This window comes from Convolutriloba macropyga, chromosome 1, assembly GCF_964194025.1.
Source record: "Convolutriloba macropyga chromosome 1, txConMacr16.3, whole genome shotgun sequence".
Classification (NCBI taxonomy): Eukaryota; Metazoa; Xenacoelomorpha; order Acoela; family Convolutidae; genus Convolutriloba; species Convolutriloba macropyga.
In genome coordinates this window covers 79,003,416-79,031,110 of record NC_134468.1, presented here as the reverse complement: position 1 = coordinate 79,031,110, position 27,695 = coordinate 79,003,416, and the positions used below count along the sequence as shown (strand labels likewise).

General features: G+C 34.1%; 1 protein-coding gene across 1 annotated transcript; it reads left to right on the top strand.

The window, feature by feature from the left end:
* Window positions 1-8,527: 8,527 nt before the first annotated feature.
* On the top strand, window positions 8,528-25,995 carry LOC142342989 (uncharacterized). Its single transcript, XM_075394672.1, has 4 exons — window positions 8,528-9,315; window positions 12,606-13,252; window positions 19,455-20,256; window positions 25,097-25,995. The coding sequence occupies exons 1-4, from the start codon at window positions 8,940-8,942 to the stop codon at window positions 25,879-25,881; spliced, it is 2,610 nt and encodes an 869-aa protein (XP_075250787.1). The 5' UTR covers window positions 8,528-8,939; the 3' UTR covers window positions 25,882-25,995.
* The last annotated feature ends 1,700 nt before the right edge of the window (window positions 25,996-27,695 follow it).

The window sequence follows — 27,695 nt, the reverse complement described above, 5'->3', positions numbered from 1 at the left end:
TTATCATAAAAACGATAGCATGCTAAACAATTATGACTCCTTCGGTGCAGCCTGATGCCAGCTGGGTATTACCTATTTGGGTTGTTTTGAGACCAGATATTCATCGAAAAAAGCGTGATCATACACGACTTATAAAAAACTCAGCAGGAATAAATCCTCGAGCTTACCTCCACGCCAAATAATCATTATGATCGAAAAACATGAATAATTTTGGGATTACGAAAATTGAAATATTTATTAGCAACATATTAGATAATTTTGTTATCAATGCAAGTGGCACCTAAGTTTTCGACGAAGTATGCAACAGAAAACTTTGAATCTAAGAAGAAAACTCGTATGACATATAGTAAACAAGCTGATGATGGAAAATGAGGTGAAAATTTGTTACTAACAAAAAAAAATAGATTTTTTGAAGGTTATTGGTATCCATTTCCTACAACCTAATACTGTAAGTCGCTATTTTTCACCAAAACTTATGCAAACTCCACAGAAATATTTTTGAACACTTGAAGGCAAAAAAGTGTCGTTTATTTAAATTTGTAAGAAAATTCAGCAAACCATAGCTAATTCGTTTAATATTTAAAATTTGTACTATTCCTATCTGGTCCAAGTCTATTATAAAATAGTTTGGAGGCTGGGAAAATCTTTATCGATACAAAAGGACAAAGAGAGACAAGAATGAAAAAAATCCTAAAATCGGATAAAGTTATCCTTTAAAGTTACTTTAAAGTTTTCATAGTTCCTTACCTTTTTTGTCAAAATAATTATTATATGTTACAAAAATCTATCAAATAAAAATTTCGTGAGCCTGCAAAATCTTCAGTAGCGCTTTAAAGTGCGAAATTGGATTAAAAATTCTCAAAACACATCAGGTGGCTGGTCCGTTTTAAAAATAACTATACTCAAAACGCCAATTTTTGCCAAAAAATGGGATCTTTAAAATATCTCCAGAAAACAAAACCAACGTCTTTTTCAGATTCGTGTATAAAAATTCGAAAAGCTGCGAAACATAATAAGCGCTCAAAACTCGTGGGATCAAAGAGTTTAAAATGTGACGTTTTCGATTTGCGTCCTTTCAAGCATAGTGAGAATTTTTAGCACCTAAAAAGTTATTGAAGCCGGTTTAGGGCCTCTAATGAACTTAATGAAGACAGGTTTTCAAATCCTTATAACATTCTGAAATCAAAGTCATCAAAAATTTGAAAACACATCCCCAAAGACTAGTAGGACAAACCATTTGAGAAACAGAATCGGCTGCTGAAAGGAAATGCAAAAATTTTAAGTTAACCGCAGCGTTTGGTTTTGGAAACAAACGTGTGGGATTTCGGCTTACGTATGCAAGAAAAAATTCCAGACAGTTTTTGACCTTTAGAACTAAAGTTTCTTCGCAAAAACCAGTGGTGTGAAAAACATCAAGCCAACATCAATAGTTAGGATAGTATCCACAAAACATATCCTGTGAGCCTTCACACCGAGAACATATCGTTTCTCTGTGTAAAAAAATGTCTCGGTGTGAAAACGTTTCTGTAAAAAAATGTCATCAAGTGCAATTCAATTGTTTAATAAAATGTGACCTCCCTATCTTACAAACATACCTTGCGCTTAAACATCAAACCATTAATAATTAGAAAAAAGGTAAATTTTGCTACTAAAAGCACTACGATTAAAACTGACAAAATCTAGAACAAATGCAGACATTACGCAAAAAATCGCTGTATTTGTCCCTACGCAAAAGTTTCCTAGGTCATTATTTTGTATATAAGCTGAAACTACCAAGGAAATAGAAAAAACGTTGACAGCGACTGATACTTTTTATATGAGGAGACAGCATATTAATAAAAGCAACAAAATGGAGAGTAACTCAAGCATCCACTCAAAATTTTTCAATAAAAAACTGTCAATAGAAATTTAGAAGCATAACTTAAGAAAGAGATTCATTCACGACCTGTCATTTATTAAACTAAGATACAAGAAAAACAAAATTCAAAAACTCTTAAACGTTTTGAATTCAGAGAAATTCGAGAAAACCATTGGCTTCAAACAGTATTTCCACTTATTTTTACTTATTCATAAAAATCAAATAAGTCTTGTCAGTAATGAGCCAACGTAATCAAAGAGCAAAACAAAAAAAACACGTTGCGCAACTCAAAAATCGAAAAGTATTTAACAACCCATAATGACATACGCGACAGGAAAGAACATTCAATTGTACGCACAAAACAGGTTTGGTTTTGCGTTAATAGTAAATCAACGGATCTTTATTTATTCAGAATAAAATATAAGACCAGAGATAGAACAAAAAGCATCGACAGTACACCAAAATTTTAAAATAACCAAAAAAATAAGTAATACATTTTTATAAACATAAACCAACACCTCTAAGCAATAAACAGTTTTGTTAATGACTCATTTGAAAAACGATGAAAAATCACGAAAAATTTTTGCAAATACATAGAGACGAAGATGAAAAACAATGCAATCCAACAAAAAAATCTTGTATTTTAGTCATCAGAAGGTCAATCAGATTGTCCAACAATGGAACTGAATGATAACACTACAGAAAAAACAACGGATACGGTCACAGCTCAAAAATTAATAATAATTTGTCGAAAAAAAATTGTGAAAAAAATTGAGGATAAATCGCTTATCCAATTTGAGTTTAAGCATACAATTAGATCTCAAAAAGGTAAACAAATTTTGAATCATATCCGGACCACTTTAAAATACACCAGCAGACTAATTGAACAGCACGAGCAGAATTGAAACCACAACAAAGTTTTATTAGTTTTGAAAAACAATGTGAGTAAAGGCAATTAATTTTTTAGATTGTTTCATCATCCGCTTGATGAATATCACAACAGTGTAATTAAAATCAAAAGATAAAGAAAATTCTCATATAAGATAAGCCGTGCTTAATATATAGACAGCTAGTTGGAATAAAAACAAGAAAAGATCAGAAAAAAGATTTCATCAAAATTTTTTTGTGTCGATGTCTTCTGAACCACAATTAGAACGTCTGTAGTTGAGCAAGATAGAATAATTTTTTATATGAACAATTTGTTGCTAATATGTCCTATTTTTGACAATAGTTTTCTAAGCCAACTTTTTCATGTCTAAATATACAATTTAGTTTGAAGGCTCGGATAGATAAATTGGGCAAAAAGGTAAATAATTGTTCGACAAAAAATGCATGATATTCTCAAGAATTTGCTAGAAATATTGATGTTAGTGAAATTTTTCCTTGCTAGAATCTATTTAAAATAAAAGATTCAATGGCTTCAATGAAAAGATTAAGAAGGCTTCTAAAAATTGAAAAAATTTGAACACCGACCACAAATTTTTTCTCCTTAGTCTGCATTAGCAATACGAAAACCTTAAATACTGACACCGAAAAAATCTACCTCACATAAAATCAAATACACTGTCACTAAATTCAACTTAAGACCCACAATACCCGAATACGCAAATACCCAATAATATAACACGAAGTTCAGTTTTCATATCCATAGATAGACTGCAGACTTAAACTTAAGGACTTTAATGAAATGTGACGCCTACTGAGCTGTACATTTCTACTGATCCCATTTCGAAAGAAAAGTTACATGTTATAAAAAAAGGAATACGTAGCGAAAATTCGAATTATATGATGGAAATTAAAAGAAATCCCGGAAAAAATTCAGAGAAAAGATTTAAAATAATTTCCATATTTTTCTAATACTTCTGAAGCTAACGTTCTCATGGGCAATTTCTTTGAATTTTGTTGGAATAAAATTGATTTAAAATTTAGGAAATTGTTGTGTATTTTAATTTAATTGTTCAAATTCCGTGGTGAGCATGCTTTTAACTGTAATAAAGACAATCAACAAAGCTTATAAAGCTTAAACGTGGTATAGAATCTGAGAAATTGGGTAGTACCTGAACAATTTTGTCTTTATGTTGACATGATTGCAGCTTTTGCAGATTGTTTGCAACTTTTATTCTCTTCAGTTATTTTTTTCGGTTATTTATTACTATTCTGTCCCCTGGACTCCCTTTTGAAGTGTCAGTATTGAAAGTTGCTATTATTTACAAATACAAGAAGAGGCGAGCTTCGTACGAAAAAGTACAAAAATTTACAAAATTTTAGCAAATTTCGTCCACTTTAGCACATTTATCCTCTTTTACAACCGAAACCTGGCTTAATTGAGCATATTTTACTCATTTCTAGACATTGATTGACAATGAAAAACTTTGTTTGTTATAACTGTTTATTTGTTTTCCTTTTTTGTTTAAATTCCTTTTTTTTCAGATGTTTTTGATTATTTTAGGTTCTTCTAGCTTATTTAAATTTTGGGTGACCCGGGCAACTTACTGGGAATGTGTACAAGTTAATGAACAATGTGGAAACCTATGGGACAATTTGGGTTTTTTTGTGGATATTCTACGGTATTCTGGATATTTTGCGAGTTTTTGTGGATATTCTATTTTAGCTGTGTTTTGGATTTCCGACACTAAGGAGGGGGGATATGTGGGATACAGTAGGATTGTAACAAGGTTATTGTAAGGAGGAGGTTATTGTAACAAGCATAGTCATAAAATAGAAGTCAAACCATTCAAAATAAAATCGGAAATGTAGAAGTCATGATTTTTATGTAACCACGTTTTAGCTTCAAAAGCTTTGTTGATTGTTTTTATTACAGTTGATTTTTCTGCATGCTTCCATCATAGTAAACAAATTATACTCATTGCTTTAAAGGGAAAGGTGTATTTAAATTTTAAGTTAGGATTCCCCAAATCCTACAATGGTCACCATTGTAGGAGTTGGGGAATCCTAACTTTAATATTTAAATACGCCTTTCCTTTCAAAACAATGGGTATATATTTATTTACTGTAATAAAAGCATATAGAAAAATCAATTGTAATAAAGACACTCAACGATGCTTATGAAGCTAAAACGTGGTTACATAAAAATCATGAATTTTACATTTCCGATTTCATTTTGAACAATTTGACTTCTATTATACGACTATACTTGATACAATGACCTCTAAATGCTACTGTATCCTGCAACCTTAACATTAAAAAAAACATTTTCTCAAGCAAAACACAATTAAATTGTCACTAATTTTATCTTGAAACCAAAGTTTTTCAAAACAAAATGAAGGTTTTACAAAATTAAGGAAAGCTTCTTAATTGTGGGCTCAAAAAATGGAAAAAGTGAGAAAACGTGACTTTTTCCATTTGAGCTTAGGCTTTTGCAGTAGCAAAACTATATTAGGCACTTCGAAGACTACTAAATCCCACTAGGTGACTCCAATTTGGGCTTTACTAACTGTCTCTGGGCTTTACCTATTTATCCCGATTTGAAAGCACGGAGTCATCGAAAAATTCGTGCCAAAAATCTTACAGAAAAAAAGCCAATTCCGAACAATGTCAAGCCAATTCCGAAAAGAATTATCAAGTCGAGCCAAAGGCGAAGTTATCAGTTATGGTGTAGACCAAGTCAAGCAAAGTTGTTTTCTTTCTACCGAAAGTCGAGGAAAAAGTCCTAACTCGAGTCGAATTCTGTTCCTGCGGAGTATATGTCGAGCATGGTTTTTTCACACCAAATAACGGTCGGGTTTTTATTCCACGGCAGTTTCGTTCCAGACTGGGTATGTTATCTTTTATCCAATGCCCTGATTCCTTTCCGTTACAATATAAAGGAATACACAAATTTTAATTTCTGAAAAATTTTTTGTTCCAGTAGTGCGGCCAATAATTTCGCCACATTATTTGGACCCTTATAGGCAAAAACCCGCTGTTTAGATGAAATCTACTGTGCATAGAAGTTTTTCATTTTTACAAAAAAAAAACAAGTGGGATTTAGAACCCGATCAAATTTAATCCCACTGCTCTATGCAGCAGTTGTGTGTGCATTTACTTTTGACATATTTTAGTTATAATAAGAAATTCCATGTATTTGAGACCGGATATTCCTGAGACGATTATTCTTGGTGAATTTAACAAGGAACATGTATGGATTCGTATACGAGATTTTAAAAATTCGTAAATGATTTTGCATTGATCATTAAGAATCAGACAATTTTGACAACTTTAACATTTGGTGCAAAGTTTTTTTCAATTATATCAAATGAGATGAGAAAACAAAACCTTTGGCTATATTCGTGAAGTTTACATTTTTCAAATGAATCGAAAAACATATCAGGGTAAGTCCTGAAATACAATCCAAAGAATTGAATAAAAAACTTAGAACTACTGTACCGAACCAGCAGATCAATGCCAAAGAGAAAAAAATATCAAAAATATTAAAATAATTTTAAAAAATAAATAAATTAAAAATCATTGCTAAGGTTTTCACCCTGAAAACTAAGCTTGATTCATTTAAAATACCCATTAGCCCCCCCCCCAATAACAAGCATTGAAAGAGGTTTATTGGCGAACAAAGATAGAGAAAAAACCGAGAAAAATGAGATACTTTGAAAACTTTTGAAAAAAACAAAAATTGCTGAAAGTTTCCAAATTTCGCTATGATGAAAAGTTTATAAGCGCTTGTTTGTCTTTGGAATTTCTCAAGTAACACAGCTCCCAGACCTAAAAAAGTAAAGTTGGGCGCGAAAATATTGATAACTTAGAAAATGATTACAACCTTAACTTTTCCAATTTTTAATGAAATGTTGCTGCAAATTGTGCTATTAAATTCCTTATATTAAAATGCTGCAAACCATTACCTTGCACGTCAAAACCTGGCATTACATTGCATCGTTTTTGTATTTATGTCTGAAATACAAATTTACATTATCACAACAGGGTCACAAAAAGTAATTTTGTCCTGCAAAAGATCTTTATCAACTTTGACAAACAACAATTCAAGATTAATCCCATAAGAAGCTCAAAAAAATACAAAAAATGTTTTAATTTGCATTTTTAGGGTCTCAAAAACTACTAAAATGACCTTTTAACCCTAAATTAGGGCTTTCCCAGCAGCTGCACCTTCGACTCACATAGAAGCCAACTAAAATCAGCTTCGGGCCATTGGTGTAACTAAATGCCTACTGGGCTTTACCTGTTTATACCGTTTTGAAAGATCAAACTCAATAGAAAAAAATGAATTTAATAAAAAATTATAGCAGGACAGATCCTGAAATACAATTCTAAGAATTGAATGGAAAACTTAGAACTACTGTTCATGACCAGCAGATTTACAGAAGAATGACAGTCAAAAAGAAAAACAATCTCAAAGTTTAAAAACTGTTATAATCAAACAAGTTAAACAAAAAATTAAATCATTGCTAAAGATCCTGAAACTGGTACACTGAAGGCCAAGTTTGATGCTAATCAATATACCCATTAAACCACGTAGACGCAAGCAACTTATGAGCCAATAAAGAGAAAAAAATCGAGAATTATGACAAATAATTAAAGAAAAATTGAGAACTGCAAAATTTAAAGAAAGTTTCTTAAATTCGCAACGTTAAAATGTTCGAAACCACTTTTTGTCCCTGGAATCTGTCCAGTAACCCATTTGCAAGACCTAAAAGAGTTTCATTAGCTCATAAAAATCGTTTTTTCAGGAGTCACATATTTAAATGCCTCATGTTGAATTTTTCCTCTGTTATAGTTAGTTTTCATCTCCAACACATTTTCAGCCCAAGGAAAAAAGAAACCAAGAAAATGATAACTTAAAAATAAAGAACGAAGACCAAAGATTGAAGGGAAGGATTTCTCTTCTGATTTTTTAGATTAATAAATTTCGGATGCTTTGTCATTTTTTTTTACTTTTGTCGGTGCCCAAAATATATGTTTATTCCAATATTGCGACATTTAACTGGGAATAATGGAAAAATGTTTAAATTGTTTATATTGTAAGAATCTGGCAGAAAAATTGGCTATCTTGTAAAATTCTGAGAGAAATTGTGTATCTTGTAAGAATCTGCCAAAAAATGACTATCTTGTAAGAATCTGAAAGAAGTTGGGTATCTTGTAGGAATCTGGCAGAAATTTTTGGAGGACGAAGCATCGTCTTGTAGGAATCTGCCAGAATATGCCAGATTCCTACAAGATAAAAATACGTTCTCAACTAGGGGAAGTACTAAAAGATCTCCAATGTGAAAACTTTGCTTCTTTATTTTTCCATACTGATTTGCTCTACTAAAACACTTCCATCACGAAAACTGATCTTTCCATATATAGTCAAAGCTTATAATTGTTTACTTGTGTGTTAAAAATTGACCTTACACGAACTCATTATCATTAATTGGGAGCAACAATTTTTGAACCGTGAAAACTTTCTGAACCCTTCTGAAGCTTAAAGTGCTTTTCGATGATTTTTTTTTATCTTTCGAGCTTAACTTAAACCAGCATGACGCTTTTCAGATTTTATGGTCTATAACGCACTTCTCAGTTAAACAAATATAATTTTATCAGTCCACGCTTTATACGCGTTATGCATTGTGTATAAGCACACCGGAACGCACGTGTGTTAACAAAAGGAGCTTTAAAAATTGATGACGAAAAGGCCAGCCGTTTGGAAGAAAAGATTAATCTTCATTTTCTGAATTTTTCGTTTTACTTTCTTTTCAAAACACGAGTATTTTCAAACCAATTCATATGCAATAACATGTAGTATCAGTTATAGCAACGCGTAATAAAACAAACTGTAAATTCGTGAATTATTAAAACGATCCGGCCTTTTACATAAAAAAGAGTTGAAGTTTTAACAAGAATAATGAAAATTTAAGTTGATGTTTTTTGTTTTTATTTCTTTTACATGTTTCTAACGTAGATTACTTTTGTTTGTTCTTGCGTCATTAATTTTTTCGACTGATTGTTCACGTGGGGGACATTTTTAATAATATCAAAACATATTCATCAATTATCCAAAAGTTAACTAAAAATTTTCACTTTTGGTTAACATTTTGCCCTAGTTTAATTAACAAAATGGACGTGAAACCCGTTAATGGGCTCTTCACCGTCTAACAACAACAACACGACTCAAAAAGAAATCAACAAACCTGTTCAGAAAAATAATAACAAACAAGCAGACCAAAACAAAACAACCGAGAGCAGTCGGAGCGCAGCGAGCGCCCGGCAAGCCCAGAGCCAAACCCCCGCAGCCGCCGATTCCGGGCGGTCGGGTGGTAAGGCGAAGGCGACGTCGGCGCCCGGAAGTGCTTCAGCTTCTGGCACAACTAAAAAAGTGTCATCGAACGGTGCTGTAAACACAACAAACAGAACTGAAAGTGAGCAGAAACAGCAATCATCTTCAACTCGAAGCAATTCCCAAATGGCGTCAAGTTCAAAAGGAGCAGCTTCGTCGTCACGAAATCAAGCTGGTCAGTTTCCAAATGTCGAATCAAATTCGATATATAGAATTGAAATATTCCGTTTCCATTATTTTGCTATCTTTCTAAGTACTATAGCAATCTCGAGCATTACAAGAGTCATACAAGATAAGGCAAAATGTACAAATCAAATTTTTATAGGACGCAAAATCTGGAACCTCGTTTTCTTCAAATTTAACTTCTTGCTAACGCTTTTTATAGCAAAAAACTTCAAGGCTTCTTTGCAGAATGATTGCAGTGGTATAACTGTTAAAGCACTTAATTGGAAAAAGATTTGAGACACAACGAGGCCTTCCGTGATCTGAGTCTAATACTAATTCATTACTGAATCATTCAAATTTATTATCTTGTTTTTAGCATCACTAGTTCTGAATATTTTTTATCTTTTTTTAGTATCACGAGTTCTGACGGACATTTAGAAGAAATATTTCATCAAATTAAGAGTAATTTTTGAGCTTAGTATGATAATAATACATTGCAAAGCTGTAAAAAAAACATTGATTTTGTATTTTTGCTATTGTATTGAATAACGGAATAGTTGGCAAAATAAAAGAAATATATTAACAATTAAAAAGTATTTCAAAGTTTGTTTTCATGTAAATAATTGCCGATAACTTGCAAACTGTCTACAAAGATCGAAAATTTGAATGCGAAACAATTCGTGACTGTGAGATATAAGCGCAGTCTTATATATATTTTTTTACTTAACAATAGCTTCAGGAAAGTTTTCTGCAAAATCAATGTAAGAAAAGTACTTAGAATTGTTTCCCTTTGCTGCCTCAATAGATAAACTTGGCGAAAAAAGAGAAAAAAAATTTTTTAGATCAATCTTTTCATAAAGCAGATTAAATGAATAAAAATATTATTTGCAATAGTGAAACAGGGAACATTAAAGCACGTGTCATTTTTCAAAAGATAATTACCAATCTGTTAAAAGTATGAACCAGAGATGGATAGCTACAGGAACGACTTCAGTGATAGTGCACTATCAAAGAGTTCGGCAAACCCTTTCATGGTACATCCAGCCATATTTCAATATTTTTGAAAATCTAAAGAAAAATCGGATCTATTCTGTTTTGGCCCTCCCAGTGTTTTTTGAACCCCAGTTACAAATTATATGTCGTTATAAAAACTTTACTATGTAAGAACAATATAAGTGTGCCTGGGAGTGAAAGAAGATTTATGCTCACTAAGCTGGGGGGTGTCGAAACAGAATAGATAAAAAAATCCATTAACATAAAAAAGTTAGCCAACTCAAAATCCTATCGAAAATAACCAAAACGTACGAGAAATACAATCTGATTGTATAAAAATTAAGGCTAGCAAAAATTCAAGCTGAAAATGAGTTAAACTCGGTTAAAACTCTAGAACTTTTTTTCAAGAACAATGAGCCAAAAAATGTTTTGAAGAAAACCTTAACGAAAAACTTTCATTTGTGTGTACGAATAAAGAAGTCATGACATTAAAAAAATGCAGTCAGTCAATGATCAAATAATCTCAAAAACAGTTTTAAGGACGAGTTGCCCATGCATATGAGTATCAATGCGTTGTTAATTAATATTTGTAAGAATTTCATTGACTTCAACAGCAGCTAAAACCGACTAATTAAAGCTTAAAGCCATTGATTTGTTGAGCCAGAAAAAGCAATTATGTTAGAAGTGATCAACCAAATTCTGCTGAGTGTCAAATGGACTAATTGGGTATGAACAAACCTTCAGAACAAGACGGTGGAATTTTCAGACAGTGGCAAAAACATTTAATAAGTTTTTTTTCATTTTAAGAACTCCAGTTCCTTAGGGTGCCAGAACAGGAAACCTTGTGGATTAAATGGCAAATAATTGCACAGTGCACCATTTCAAATTGATCCTTGATTTTTTTGCATCGGCAAGCCATCTTGATTACCAACTATTGTTTTTTTTCTGACGGTTTTCGACCAATAAAAAACGAAAAGTTGAATCCAAGTGTATGGCTACGCTTATATTTTCTCCGGTTCTCATGGGTTTAAGTGAACAAATTGTCAGAATAAAAAACAGCACTCCAAGCAAGTTAAATCATTTTTGGATTGCTTGTGAAGATTCGAATTAAAACCGTTCAATTTTTTCTAGATTACTCAATGTGGAATTTGATGAGAATTATCGACGAGGAACAGGGTTTAGTTTTATGTTTAGTGTAACTTGAGTAGTCAGACATATATTCCAAAAATCTATTTTGTTATCCCTATATGTTTTCTGCTCCTAATTGTAGTTATTTTCAGATTAATAAATCGCTGAGAAATTTAATTTAACATATTAACCCTATTATTTTTGGAAAATTCTCTTTGGTTTTGGATTGAAATGGGAGACCTTAAAATTGTGGATTGTAGAATGATTTTGGTTTATTTAAAAAAAAACCCTACGGAAAAAAACCCAATATAATTTTAGAAAAGCAGAAACTCACAAGACTGTTTAAGAACTGCGCATTTAGCGCGTTTGACCAATCCTCGCGTGGCCATGGCCATGCCTTAGCGACCTGTGGGACTTGATATTGAACTATCACAAACAAGCAAATTATCACGATGGACATTCAATTTTAAAATGGAAGCTTATCTCTGTGGAAATTCATTTCCTTGGGGGTATATTTCTTATCTGAAATTAAGTGGTTTTTCTCGTGGGGTTTTATCTCTTAGACCTAATGATATTTTGTAGAAATTGAGAAACAAGTTTCATGAGAATTGCATCAGATAGCCTTTATATAAAAAATATTGAAATCAGATGGCCGAAAATATAAATACTTATAACAGGACATTAATTCAATTCATCACGTGGGACACCACACAAGTCATCTTTCCGGTTAAACGTTCAATATTTCAAAAAAATAGTAACTACTGTTAGATGTCAGATTTTTCATGTTCTGAGTATAGGTCTACTGTCTACCTTGTTTCTAATAAAAGTGAATACTTTGGAATTCAGCCAATAAAACTAACATTTGCTTGCTATTTAATGAAACAAGTCAAAAATTAAAACTTTTCTTGTGTCAATTTTCTGTATTATTTCATTATTTAAGTGTTTTCTGACAAAAGCTAAGAGTTGCTAACAAAAGCTGTACTGTTTAATGATTGCGTCGGCGAACTATAAATCTGCTCAAAAAGTTGTGACCATTAACATTATTGAAACCAAGACAATGATAAACTAAAAGCCACGAATTAAGTCTATATTTATTGATCATTTTGTGTTTTAATTTTCTTAATTTCATCATTTAAGTCTTTCTCTAATTCTTAAAAAGAGGGTTAATATTTTTAACAGGTAGCAGCAGCAGTGCCGGCGGCGGAGGCGGAAAAAATTCTCAGTTAGTCCGGGTGGACAACGACGACTTTGTTTTCGAGACATTCCACCACAAAAATGGCAAATCGTTTGTCTGTCTTTTCTACGGAGGTCAAAGATACTACCTCGATTCCTGGGATTCCCAGGAGTGGAAACCCTTCCCTTCAAAATGGTATGCCGAGGGTAACTTGGTTCGAGATGATGGCAAGGGTTCCATCTCCAGTACCAGTGCCCAAGACATCGACGTCCAGGCTGGTTTCACCCTATCAGATAGCTCAGATGACAGGGAAGGTTTCTTCAACCACCCCAAACGGGGTCAACTTGCAACCTACATGGTCGAGGAGAAAAGAAACGTCATGTACTTTTATGATGACTCCATAGGACTTTGGGTAAAAGTACCTGCGGCTTGGGAAGCAAGAGCCGAATTCATGCGACCAATTATAACGGAACTTAGGGCTGCGATTCCATCATGGAAAGATGACATTGACATTGTGGCAGCTTTGAGACAGTCTGGTTATGATCCGGATGACGCGATTGCAACTTACATCACTGTCGGGCTGGATGACCCAATCATAGCTGCTAGTGCCAAAGGGACTTCAAAGCAGCAAGTTGAGACTCTGAATAAACAGGTACAAAGTGGCATTTAAGATATACTTTTGTTTCAATACTCAATTTTTAGAGGGGGGGGGGGGGGGGTGGAGTGGGGGATGGGTGGGTGCGCAACTACCACTAACTCTTCCCTTTTCTCTTTTTGTTCAGCCACATTCGCTCGACTTCTTGTGTTAATATTCTTCTGCCGCGCTTGTATTCGTTGCATTTAGAATAAAACAGAAATGGGTGGGGGGGGGGGGGGGGAGCATCAATCATGAATACTTATTCGATTAGATTCTAAAAATTGGTATTTTGACTATATTTGTCAACAACTTAAGTTTTATCGTCCGATGATACGGCCTTACGAATATCTCATTTATCACAATATGTTTTCGATACAAATAAGAAAGAACTTTCTTATCGTAATAAGAGCTTATGATGAAACAAGCATAATTCTAACTTTTAAAAAACTATTATTCTGTTCGCATTCTATCATGTGGTATAATTTAATATCTATTATTACAAATGGTGTCCGGAATAATAACCGACATGAAAATTAGCAGAAAAAAACGGAAACAGGAAAGTTAGAAGAATTAATAGCTGCGATTATTATATTTCTCAGCTATATCTATCTCGCTTACACATTAAATAAAAGCATTTGGTAATAAATCGAGGGCCACGGCGGCCATGCTCCAGGGTCCTATGGGACCCGATATGCACCTATCACAACCGAACATATTATTCTCGCAATAACATTTGCGCGCTCTCAAATCTGATTGGTTAATGTCTGCTTTTCGGGCAATATTTTTGATTCGGCTAATTTTTCGTTCGACTAATATTCACGGCACCATTACAAACCTCTATGAAACAGTAATTAAAGGCATGCTTCAGCTATGAAATCAAAGCAATTTTCTATACCATTAAAATGGTCTGCATAATCTCAGTACTTAAAATTTTTGTTTGTTGATTATTATTATATATTATTGATGACTACCGTAACTTTACAACGAGTTATCATTAATATAAACTTCAATAGATGGAACTGTCGAAAGAAATAAAATTTAATTCGTTCATCATAAATCGATGCTCGAGTTAAGATTAAAAATAAAGATAGATATTTTAATTTCTGGAACGTTTTGATTTGCAGGACGATTGGTTTGATGAGGTATGAACAAACTAATTAGATAGAAACGCATGTCTCATAGTTAAGCATCATAATTTTATATATTCGTAGAACATCATACAATAACATCTTATCATGATATCGTTTTATATTATAATAATTATAATAATATAATAATTATAATAAAATCATATAAAGGTTATAATAATTATTATATTGATGTGACTGGACACCACAATTGGTAAAATGATACTATTGTAAAAATTGAGCCAGGTGTCTTTAGAACTAACAAACATAGCAAAAAACATGGTTAGAAAATTGAATGACGTTGATGTAGAAAAATTTGGCTCTAATTTGAAAGTTGGAAGTTGCATTGACGGGACAGGTGATTTTCCCCGCAATATCAATAACTATAACGTCAGATGTAGAGCATTGAACTTACTCACATATAGTATACTCACGTAGAGTATTGAACTCACATTGAACTTAGGTATTTTAATCGAAGCCCTCGTCAGATTTAACAGTTAGTGCTGTTATTTAACTGTTTTCTTGTAGTTTAAGAAGCTTAAGAGGTCTCATGCGGAAACTAAGACACGGTGAATACCTTCAGTGAATACCTTCAGTCTGCTGTAAGGGAGTCCTATTTATCATAGATCTTCCATTAATGAAGAAGTTGTAGGCATAGAACTTCTAATTACGGAAAAGTGTAATAAAACATTCATTTGTGATAAAGTTGTAGCTTTGCCAATATTTTACAATTTTCAATAATTAAAACCTTTTATTTACTCGGAATCAGTGTTCAATCTTTGCTTGAATTATGAAGCAATATATACTTTAAATTTCTGGTAGCACTGATAAATATTTGTTTCGACCCCACTTGCAGGGGAGGAACTATATACTCAAATGGGGTTTTTGTGTTCAGATCAACATATTCATCGTAGAGAAATGTGAGTGGTATCATTAAAAAGCTCATCCAGCGTAGAATTTGAAATTAAAAAGATTTTTTTGAATTTCGTTTTTTTTTTCGAGGAGTTATCGAGGTTTAAAGTCAAAATTACATTTCACACCACAAAAAAAATCAAATTTCTGTTAATAGACGAAAGACAAAAAAGACTAGTTCTGGTCTCATTGGGAAGTTTACTATCGAAAAATTTGAATTTTACTTGAGAGCCTTTTTTAGAATATTTTGCATATTTTTTTTGTTTTTTCAAGTCACCTAGAGACCAGTCACTTTTCAAATCGAGGTTCCGTTATTTATAAACCTCATTTACAATCAAATGAAGCCCAATGAACAAAAAACTAGTTTCCAAGGAATCGCTCATGTTTTTTTTTTTGGAGTCGTATCTCAGTTTTCGTAATTTTAAATGAAATTTTGATTTTCTATTTGAGGTTTTACTAAATTTTTGGAAATCTATGGCATAAACTCTTTGACTAAAAAAGCAAAAGGTTTCGTAAAGAGCGTTAAGTGAACCTATCTAGTATCTAGTGCTTTGAGTGGACAGCTTATGGCTGTTAAGACTTTGAAAATAAAAATTCAAATTTTTTTTAATATTCACTAATCATAATCCTATTTTGTGAACTGTAAGTCAGTCTCAGTAAAGATAGGACCACCCTCCTTCCTACTGCAACCAAAATTAATCTCGTTAGCAGTTTTATAATCTACCTTTTGCTTATAAGACTTCAATGCCACAAGATTTCTAACTTTTTTTAGTTTTTGGGCATTTCGTATCATTGGTTCCTTTTGAAACCTTATCAAGTTAACCTAATATTGATTACTCCCATTGTTTTAATGAAGACGTTCAATGGATGATTGATAAAGTTTTCAGAGGAGAAAACTTACGGTTTCAATGGCTTCAAAACTTTCTCGTCGCATTTTTCTACAGAATTTTTGGTTTTTGCCTGAATTTGTTTTTTTTTTCATATTCATAAGACTTATTTTGATGTCTCATTGATTACGTATGCATGCAAACATTCTCCTGACATCATGGCATATCTGAGCGTATTTATTGACTTCCGTTGAAAGCTATTGAATTCAATGGCTGTTAAGTCTTTGAAATTTTTTTAGAATTTTTTTTCGAACATTAATCAAACTTAAACCAATTTTTGTGAATCTTAAGTCAGTCTTAGTAATGACAGACCTCCTTTCCTTACTAATCAAACCAAAATTTATCTACTTAGTTGTTTTATTTTATAACTATTGACTTTTTGACTTCGATGCACGAGTTTTCAAAATTTTTTTTTTAATTTTTGTACACTTTTCTTGCGTAATTTTGTTTTTTTTTTGAAATCTTATTACATTATCCTAAAATTGGTAGTTCCCATTGGATTAGAGAAGACGTTCAATGGATTGTAGGAAAAGGTTTCTGAGAAATGTGCATGGTTTAAATGGCTTCGACACTTTCTTGCACTTTTTTACTGAGTTTTTGTGTTTTGCCTGTATTTGTTGTTGTTTTCATAGTCAATGACATGTTGTAATGTTGGATTGATAACTTTTGAATAACAAACATTTATATAGTCAAATGGTGGACAAGATGAGTTTTCATGAAAATTTTGTGGGGGGTGTATTTGTGTTTCTTTTTCTCTTCTTTTACTTGATTCAGGTAATAACAGATCCCAATGATTTTTAAATGTAGCCCAAATGAACTTATTAATTCTTTCAGTATAATTTTTAGCTGAATTAGTTCTAGTAAAAACTGAAGTAAAAAAACAATGTTCAGTTTATAGCTACTGATTTCAACGGCTTCAATAATTTGTGTTTCTGCAAATTGTTCGTAATTTTTTGAGATTTTCTGCGTCTTTAGTCCGTTTCTGTGGCTTATTTTAACCAAAGACAGGTCCCATTGAATTCATAATAATTTTTCAAAAAACGTATCAAAAATTAGTCATTATAAGCAAAACATTTTTTAGACTTTTGAAATTATTTGTTTTAAAAAACGTTTAATTTTGTGTAGTTAAGGTTTTTCTGATTGCAATTTGAGGTTGTTATTAGGGCCTTTTAAATTTAGATATCGGGTTTCTGCCGTGAATTTTTTTTGCTTATTTTGTTGTTTCTTTCTCGTAATTTTTTCAATGGCAGATCTCGTGAGCGCTGTAATGAGGCATGGCATTATGTTATTCAATTAGTAGTTAGGTTTTGTAACAATTTTTTAAAATTCAAACATCTATTTTTGTTATCTCAAAAGAATTAAGACGAAAATGGACATGAGCTCGGGTCGGAACATCATGTCCGAGCGCACATTAACGAGCCTCCTTCTTATTGTTATCTTCTTCAAAGCTGGGAAAAACTCAAATTAATTTTTTTTAATATAACAGGGAAGATGATCTTGTTAGCAAATTTATTAGATGAAATTAAACATCAAAATAGATTGCATGAAAACAAAATAATGGCAAGAGCTTCTGGGAGCTGGAAAACATGATAATATATTATAAAAGTATTTGAAGTACTTCTATCGATTTGATAATAGAAGAACAGAGTCTATGAAGAAAAAACGGTACCAGAAAAACCTGATTATAAAAACTTTTCCTTTTGCATTAAAGTTAAATGAAAAAGTGAAATGCAAGTCTTCATCAGAGTCCTGTAAGCAAGAAAAGTAAATTGCTTCAAAGGCGAAAGCGGTAATATTTTCTATTTAATGATAATTTTTAAAAAACTCTGCGTAATTGCTGTGTTTTGTTTGCATAAGTAGAATTAAGATATCAAACGTCTTCGACGGTTCATGATAAAATACCATTTTGCATAAAAACTACTTTTAGATTTAAAAGGTTGATTTACATCCAAACACTACGAAAAATTGTAGAAATTAAAACGAATCTAAACCAATTCCAGGCTGATGTATAGCAGCATCTTAGAGCTGAATGCCAACAAATCTTAAATAATTATCAAATTCTGGTCTGAAATATAGTATTGTAGAAATTTGTTTTGTCTTATTTATCAATGTTTCCGACGATGAACAATTCTCTTTTGAAGACGATTTTGAACAGTTATTGCGATAATAGCAAAAGAGAGCTCAAAAAAATCAGAGCAACAATCAGTTCGCAAGCATGGTGCGTCTAACTATATAGATTTTAGTCCAAAACGTACTAAAATTATTGATTTTTACCCAATCCTTATCTGGAGCAATTTACCGACTGAAAGCATTAAAAGGAAATCATACCAGAATGCATTAATTAAATCTCTCCGTAGGAGGATGCTCAAATTAAGCGATCTATAGACTAGTACAAATTATTCATTCTAACAGCATTTCAAAAAAAATTCATTAGCACTAATGTCCACTTAACGTTTTTAAACCTGCTTAATAGTTTCTGAATTTATAAATTGTTCCGTAAAATGTTTGGTTATGAAAATTGCCTCAGTAGGAGCTTTTACTTAATGAAAAGACTTGTTATGTACAGGAGCAATAGTTGCGTGTTTGTTGACTTAAATTACGTAGTTCAGTATCCTGATGGACTTCTGCAGAAATTGCACTGGCACATCGAGCAACTAATAAAGTTAAAGTCTTGCTGTATAATTTTGCATGTTTTTCACAATCGGAACTGTGCAAATTACCTATTGAAAATGTTTACAAAAAATACATCCTCTATAACTCCTCCCGCAGGATAAAGGTTGTTGTGCCAAGATACAGAACAGAACTGGGCAGAAGGTCTTAATCTTATCAAGGCGCTGTTTCGTGGATCTCACTTCTTTCTTTTGTGACTGACTTCAGTGAATTTCCAGCTTTTAAACGTGCCCTCAGGGTTTTTCTCTTCTCTCAATCCAAAAAAAACTGTTTAACAAATCAACATCATCATCAAAGTCAAGCCGAGCTTTTTTAGTATGTGGAGCCTATTTACGTTTATAGATCGGAGCACGATCTGTTCATAAATTCATAAGTGCAGCCCTCGACTGAGTCTTGTTTTAATTAATCTGGCTAAAAATTGCCCTTCTATGAAGTGCATCAAAATGTGGCTCATAAGATGTAGTTTTATTGTTAGATCGAAAAATATGGGTGATGCTTAAAGAATGCTACAGAAAAAATTTTTGTCAAATTGTAATTGCTAGAAATCAGATAACTGCCGACAACCAGCTCTAAAAGTTCTGTTCTTAAATTATAGTTTCCGCAATTTGATTTATGTTTCAGGCGGAGGCACTTAAAAACATGGAAGCCAAATTGAAAGAAAAGGATTCCAAAATAGCAAACTTGGAGTCTAGCTTAGCTGAATCTCAGAAGAAGTGCGCTCGTTTAGAAGAGGAACTTCGAGCTATGAATGCAAATTTGAATACAGTGAAAGCCGACAACAAAAACACATTTATGCAGATGCAGGGGGTACAAAGAGAGAAAACAAAGTTGCTCCGGGAGAAAACCGAATTGATGGGGGGCTCTTTTAAAGGGTCCGGGGGAAAAACTGCATCCCCAGTTCCCGTTTTAGTCGACACTGGACCAAAAATTACCAAAGAAATGGAACTAATGATCAAAAGTGCCAACGAAAAAGCTAAGAAAATTGACGAACAGTACAATAATTTGAAAGACTTTGTCCTACAAGAGTTCGATAAAATGAAACATATGCTCAAAACACTAGCAGAGAGTTATTTCCAACTTCGTGGAAGCGAATCTGATCTTGGGTCCGAAATCGAGGAAGTCCGAGCTTTGTACAGAAAAGAAATGTTACAGCGCAAACTCCTTTACAATCAGTTGCAAGAACTACGAGGAAACATTAGAGTTTTCTGTCGAGTAAAACCAGACAAGTCAAGTTGCTTAAACGTTGCAGATGACACCATTTCGCTCACGAACATTCATGGGAAGAAAATGACGTTTGAGTTTGACAAGGTTTACGACCAAAAAGTGACTCAAGGTGACATTTTTGAGAACACAAAAGCGGTCATTACTTCTGCTGTGGATGGGTACAATGTGTGCATTATTGCATACGGCCAAACTGGATCCGGTTAGTAATTTTAGTTATTATTTATTAAATTTCTGAAACATTTTTAGTCGATTGCACCAATGCCTGAGCGCAATCTTAGGTTTCATAGCAACTGAGAGCTGAATCAGCTAGTTATATAAGAAAATGGCTGAATTTAGTTATGAACAGAATTCCAAATGCATGTATAGACGCCTGCTACCAGCATTTTTTTCAGTGTAACTTGATCAAAAGTGGTCGCATAAAAACGTGAAGTGACAAGTAAAGATCGTTTAATGGAACTATAGTTAAGTTTGTTTGTTATATGCAATTCCTGCTATTATCATTGAAACGTTCCAATTCGGAGAAAAAATAAACAAAAAGAATCGACTAACGTCGGACAAATTGTTCTGAAACAACTGTCGACCAGCTGAGGTCATATGTACAAAAAGATACCACCAATGCTCTCAAAGAACTGCTCATGTACTAAACACCCTCCTGGTTTTAAATATTTAACCCGTTTTTGACGACAAAAAGACTATAGACGAGAAAAATAATCAAAAACTTTTAAGTATAGGTTTCGTGACGTTGCTTGGAGTTACTGATATCATCTGAAGTTGAATCTATTCTGCATCCCCACAGCTTAGTGGGCTAATATCTTTTACGCCCGCGGGCAAGCATGCTATTTTTTTACAATGTCGTACACAAACAGAATTGTGTACTGTAACTTCAAGTTAGCTTTCACCTTTTCAGACAACTGTTTCGCTTGGTGTGTTTGCTTTACTAAATTTAGTAGAACTAATCGCTAGACGAACCTTATCACTGAATTTTGCCCTCTAAATTTGAGAGTGAAGACGAATATTAAAATTAGTGGTTTAAATTGGGCAACTGTACGCGAGAAGCAAAAGTAAGAGAATGAAATTCAGCAGCTACTGAAAGTCGCGAACAAATAATTATTCCCAATGCTTGAATAAGACAGCAGACATATGGGTGAACAACACAAGTTAACTTAAAGTTCTAGGGAAGTAGAGATTACTTCCTTATAACTGAACTTCAAATAAAATAAGTACATTGTATTTGAAATTTACTGCACTAGATTAGGTATATGAATTAGCATGCACGACATTTCCCTCATTTTGACAAAATTTTGAAATCAACTTATTTTGAAAAGAGAAAGAACAATATTGATAACAAATTAACAATTAATCACCGGTTATATAGCAACTAAAACATATGTACTGGTTGTGATAGCTAAAGATATTAGTAAAAAATAAGTTTGCTCCTCAAGGTACAGTTTCAATCGAAATCGGTATCTTCCTCATCAAAAGTGATGTTGTCGTCAAGACTGTGATCCGCGAGGCGAATTCTTGGGTCTATGGGTGAAACATTACCATTGGCAGGGGAAGGGAACTGATTCGCGATTGGCTCAACTTGAGCTGCTGTGTTTACTATTGATTGCATGGTCAATTGCTGCAAAGACTCAACACAGCCTGCGTGTCTTTTTCTCTTCGGATTTAGCTAGTTAGAAGAAAATTAATAAGTTGACTCCCCAGATGACTCATTGATCAAAGCCATAACACTTTGGGTTTTTTTTGGTTCGTTTACCAGAACGAGGGGGAATTTGTTTTGATGCTTCCCGGAATGCAGACTAATTAGGAATTTGAAGTTTGCCTGTATTGGTTAGTGGAGCTGTTATCAATAACGACTCAATCGAAAAAGATAGTATGTAGATTTGTTAAGGCCCTCGGGGGCAATATTAGTGGGTACCTTCGGCATACGCACTCGCATTGCGCGTGAAACGTTTGGGTGATTTGAAGATAAGTCACTAGTGTTGTCACGTTTCCTGTGTTTCATCTTACGATCCCCGTTTTGAATTCTTATGAACTCTTTTACTAGACTGGCTATCTTTACTTGTTATTTTTCTAAAAGTCCCGACCTTAACAAAATCATTATTTCAAACGGTTATACTAAGCTTCTCCGGTTCATGGATTACGGATGCATGATCGTCGACTTTGTGAACAACCGAACCTGAAGCCAACACCTCATACAAACAATTCAGGTTATGCTTTGAGCATTTTTGAGGAAGTTGTTTGGGTGCAAGTTTTAGTTGGACAGCCCACTCCTTTAAGGGCATTGCGCGCTGTATTTTTCTAGTTAAGGAATAGTGAGTCGTAATCTGAGGTTTGCTAATTCTCGAATTCTAGCCCCTGCCCCTTGAGTGGAATTGCTCATTTTGCGCTGCAAATCCTCATTACTTCAATAGTGCTTCCAGTGTTCTTCTGGTAAGAGCTCATTTGGGGTTACTGTTTCTTCATCTTCAGTAGGGTTTAGAGTTTGAGTAACTTGATACCAAGGTCATCAAATAGCTCCCGACCAATTAGAGGCTTTATACCATCACAAATCACCACACATTTTGTATCCTTAATGCGCCAATCGTTACTTGCCACTAGGATTTGCATCATTCAAATAACAGCAATTGGTATATTCGCGTTTGTTAGCCAATGCAGCTATTGAATCGTTTAGAATGCTCCAGACACTTCTAGACTCAACCCAGAGACCCACGTTTGTGTTTCCAATAGGAAGTGTTGTTTTCTAGGTTCAGTTTGAAAGGTAGTACTTGCAATGCTTGCTAACATATTGTCATCGGAACTATCATAATCAGATTCGCATTCTGGGTTGTAGTTCATGTCAGTGATATCGTTCACAGAATCAACGGTTGCGACCGAGTCGGTCGAATCAACATTTGAGCGATGATTTCATGAAGGGTTATTTTCTGCTTTACAGCATACTCGAGCGAAATTATTTTGTAAACCAAAATGGTTGCAAGTTTTTCCCTTCGCACCACAATTTTCTTTCTAAATTGTGGACCAAGATATAACGCAATTTCGCAGTTTTGATTTGTGTGTCGTGTTTTTGGTTGGAAATTCGCCTTGCAAAATTGTCGCTCGTCATTCGCTTGAGGGGTTGATTTCGGTTACAAAGTTCCCTGCTGGTCGCCCATCTTATTGCCTGGCCGGAGTCAACTGTCTCTTTAAAGAGTGTTCACTGAATCTCTGCGTCATGTATGTTAGCTATGAAGAGGTCTATTATCAGAGTATCTTGTCGATTACGAAATCACAAATCTCGGAAAATTCTATAAACTTTGCAAGTAAAAGCTCAAATTATTCTTCTTTTGTCCGTTTTCTCGATAGTAACCTATAGCGGTCGAACACGCTATTTCTGGGTCCAAAAAGCCTCCTCCATGATGCACCAAAGTTCTGTTTTAGTTAGGCTGCCAAAGCTGAAGTGCGGGTTTCAACTATAAACCAATCTCCTTCCTTCAGTTCCAGTGCTGAGATATATTACTGATACAGTCTATCAATCTGCTTGATTCGGGCGCTTATCACCGCATATAATTACAATTTATACTTGAGGTTGGCAACGGTTTTACCTATTTATGTTCAGTTGAGCGTTGCGGGCTAACCCTTCCTGTTTGGATTGTGCTGATGCTTCGTTGATGGTGTTTGCATAGATGGATCCAAGTGGGAAATAAACTCGTTCCAGTTGAGGGCCAAATAGTGTGTCGAGAGTTATGTTCTCCATTGCGAAGAGGTCCAACTTTAATTGAGTCTGCCATTTTTCTAATTAGAAGGAAAATTCCGAGCCGGGCTTCTCCCAAAAAACTGGCAGGGGCGTAAAAAGCATTGGGGGAAGAGAGTAGATCCCTGAAATTAGCCACGAAACGCGTAATTGTTCGAGATAATGAGCCTGATTTTCAGAGACTGAAAAATCCGAAAAGTTATAGGAAATCAACTTCTCGCCATTTATATAACAACTTGTGATATTTTAACTTCTCCCACTGCAAAATTTCAGCAACTGTCTCAACAAAAATTGCACATGCATCTTGTTATTTCGATTTTGTCATTTGTAGAAAAACAGCTCATGCGGATACTAAATAGAATATATTCAATTTATTCGAAAATAAATACGAAAACTAAAATTTGTTTGGTACCGAACGCATTAAAAATTAGCTAAACTCTGGATTTATTTGGGTACTTCTTTAGGTTCCATCATGGCCTCACAGCTTAGTGGTGATATAACGTATAGCTTCCCCAATAACCATGGTAATCCTACCATAATGGGGGTTGGTTCATAATCTCGTAAAGGGAGGCTATGTTGTGAAATGCCTCAAAAGTTTTTCTTGAACTCACTATAGTGATTAATTAAGAACTTTTCTTAAAACTAAATAAAAAAGCTTTCATCAAAAGGTTCAAAAATAGTAGTTTGGTTTCAAATCCGATATCTGAACAGTGAGCACAACTTTTTCATAGTTGCTCAAGCAAGATATGAATTTTTTTTCTCTTAATTTCATGATGTAATTTTCAGGAAGCAATCAGGAAGAAAAATTTTTACGCAAATTAGAATGTAATACTTTTTTGCAATTTGCTTGTCGGAGGAAGCGATATAATAATCAATTTTTGAACAAGTAGCACAACATATCTTAGTTATACTGATACGAGAAAAATTTTCTTGTTTAATTGGAATAATGCAAAATAGTGTGAATTGCAAGAAAGATTTATCTATAATTTTCTCAACAGGCAAGAAATCAGAAATAGAGCGTTTTATTTTTTAGAATACTTTGAAAAAGTGCTCCAGTTGAATATTTAGGGAAGAGATGGAACAATTCAGGTCGAAATTTTTAGGTTTTTTAGCTTGTTTCTCGGACACCAATCTTTTTGCTTGTAACCCCAGGTTATTTGCTTTTATAGTGTATTTTAGCACATATGTACATATATATTCTAAAATACAAGAGCATTCAAATTTCTGTCTGCCAACTTTTGTTTAAAATCTAGTTATTCCTTTATAATTTTCTCGTTCATGCCTATATCTATATATTCTTTTTTAGGAAAAACTTTTACTATGATGGGTCCCGAGAAAGATCCCGGAGTCAATTTGCGCGCAGTGCAGGAATTGCTCACAGTTGCTAAGCAACGAGAAAAAGTCACTGTCAAAATATCGGCCAACATGCTCGAAGTCTACAACGAAAACGTGAAAGACCTCCTTCGCGACCCCAAAGAAAAAGAGCCCAAAGAGATCATGATTCGAATCGTTGGAAAGTCAGTCACCGTTGACAATGCTCTCGAAATGGACATAAACGAGGTTGGAGACGTCAAAAAGATGATAAAACGCGGAGACGAAAACCGACACGTAGCTCAAACAAAAATGAACACAAATAGTTCCAGGTCACATTTAATTCTCAAGATCAATGTCGAAATTACAGACAACGTGACAGGTGGGCGAACAATAGGAAGTTTGACCCTGGTTGATCTTGCGGGGTCAGAAAAGGTCAGCAAAAGTGGCGCGGAAGGTCAAACTTTGATCGAAGCTGCAGCTATTAACAAGTCTTTGAGTGCTTTGGGTCAAATTTTTGCAGCTCTGAGAACAAAATCAGTTCACGTGCCATACAGGAACTCAAAACTGACGCAGTTACTTCAGCCATCGCTAGGGGGCGACGCAAAAGCATGCATATTTGTAAACTGCAGTCCTTTAGAAAGTAACCAGTCCGAGACTATGAGTACCCTCGAGTTTGGGCAAAATGCAAGACAAGTACAACTTGGAAAAGCGGTACAGAATATAGTCCCCCCTCCAAAAGCTGGAGCTCCGGCGCCAAAACCCGGTGCCAAAAAGTGATCACATATTTATCAGTACTAATTCCCTATATCTAATCAATTAATTTTAAATAACTCGGCTGCCTGCATAGATATTCTAAAATTAAACTACTAATTTAGCTTCTCCTAACTTTTATTTTGCGTTTTCATAAGGAATGATTTTCATGCACTTAAGATTGCGGATTCGAAATTGTTTAAAACTCATTTCATACAAGAGACTCAAAATTCTAATGATAATGTCCCTATTAACTGTCTTGATTAAATAGCGACATTTTCTTAGTCCTATGTACGGGAGTTATGTAACAAACATAAACGACTGAGGACGGAAGCATTTCTCTCAACCGTCTTGTGAGAGCTCGAATCAATTGCAGCCTGCTTCAGTACCGGGGAGGTGGGTAACTTAATTCACTAAGGATGGCTTCAAATACCATAATAACCAATAAAAAATTTTAAAAAAACAACCGATTAACGTCGGGCGAATTACTTTCAAACGGCAGGCGAGCGGTTGGCTTCGGTAGTACCCCGAAGGGTTGGGGTTTAGAGATACGGCCATTGGGGGGGGGTCAAGAGATGGGGGGTAGGGTTACGGGTGGGGTGACTGAAGGTGAAACAAAGAAAAGTCAAATAGGTCAGACGAAAAATCGGTCACGCCAAAAATCGAATTAAAACTACTACAGTACTAATAAAATTGCCACGAACTTCGTTTGAGAGCAATTAAAAATTACACAATTTTTGCGCACTTGCAATTTTCTTTTTAATATTGAACTGCCGCCAATTGAGTTCAGCTGCTGACTCTTGTGAATGAGAAGATTTAGATCACGCAAAACAGAAAGTTAAGGGCGTAAGTCAGTCAAAAGTTGCACGTACAGATAAGATCCAAATTTTTATACTGCATTTTATTATATTGAAATTTTCACACTAATATTGGGTTAATAGTAATATTCTGTGCCAAGTGAATCATTTAATCACGGCTTTCAAATCAACATCTCCAAAAATGATACTCCACATTAATGAAATGCTGTACGCTATACAATACAGCGCCTTAATACTATGCGACTTCAAATTACAATTACAAAATGCATGTCATAACATAGCAAATTAGTGTGTCTTAATTCAGCAAGTGTGTCTTAATTCAGCAAATAAGCGTCTTCTAATATGTGGTGCCTCAAAAGTTACATACAGACCAAAAAAATTTCAATCTTTATATTAAATGCTGATATGTTATTTTTTTAAAAAAGAATGGTGGTAACTTATTGCTCCCATACTTATCGTTAGCTGCCCATAAACAACCTTCAATTAGAGTGAAACACTCACTCGACCTTTTTTCCTTGAAGTGAAGTAATAGAAAGTCATTTTGAGAGTCAGGAAGTCATTATTGGGCGAGATAAATCACAAGTGACCAAAAATTTCATCACGCGAATGAACAAAATATTCGTTCAACTAAGAGTGAAAAATGACGTCATGCGCGCAATTCATTTGAAATTGCGAACAAAAAGCAGATTTGAAGTGACTTACGTCGTATGGTCGTAACAAAACGACCGTTGGGGTTTAGAGATACGGGCATTAGGGGGGGGGGGGCAAGAGACGGTGCGCGGGGCGGGGGGGGGGAGGGTTACGGGTGGGGTGACTGAAGGTGAAACAAAGAAAAGTAAAATAGGTCAGACGAATAATCAGTCACACCAAAAATCGAATTAAAACTACTACAGTACTAATAAAATTGCTACGAACTTCGTTTAAGAGCAATAAAAAATTACACCAATTTTTGCGCACTTGCAATTTTACTTTTAATATTTAACTGCCGCCAATTGAGTTCAGCTGCTGACTCTTGTGAATGAG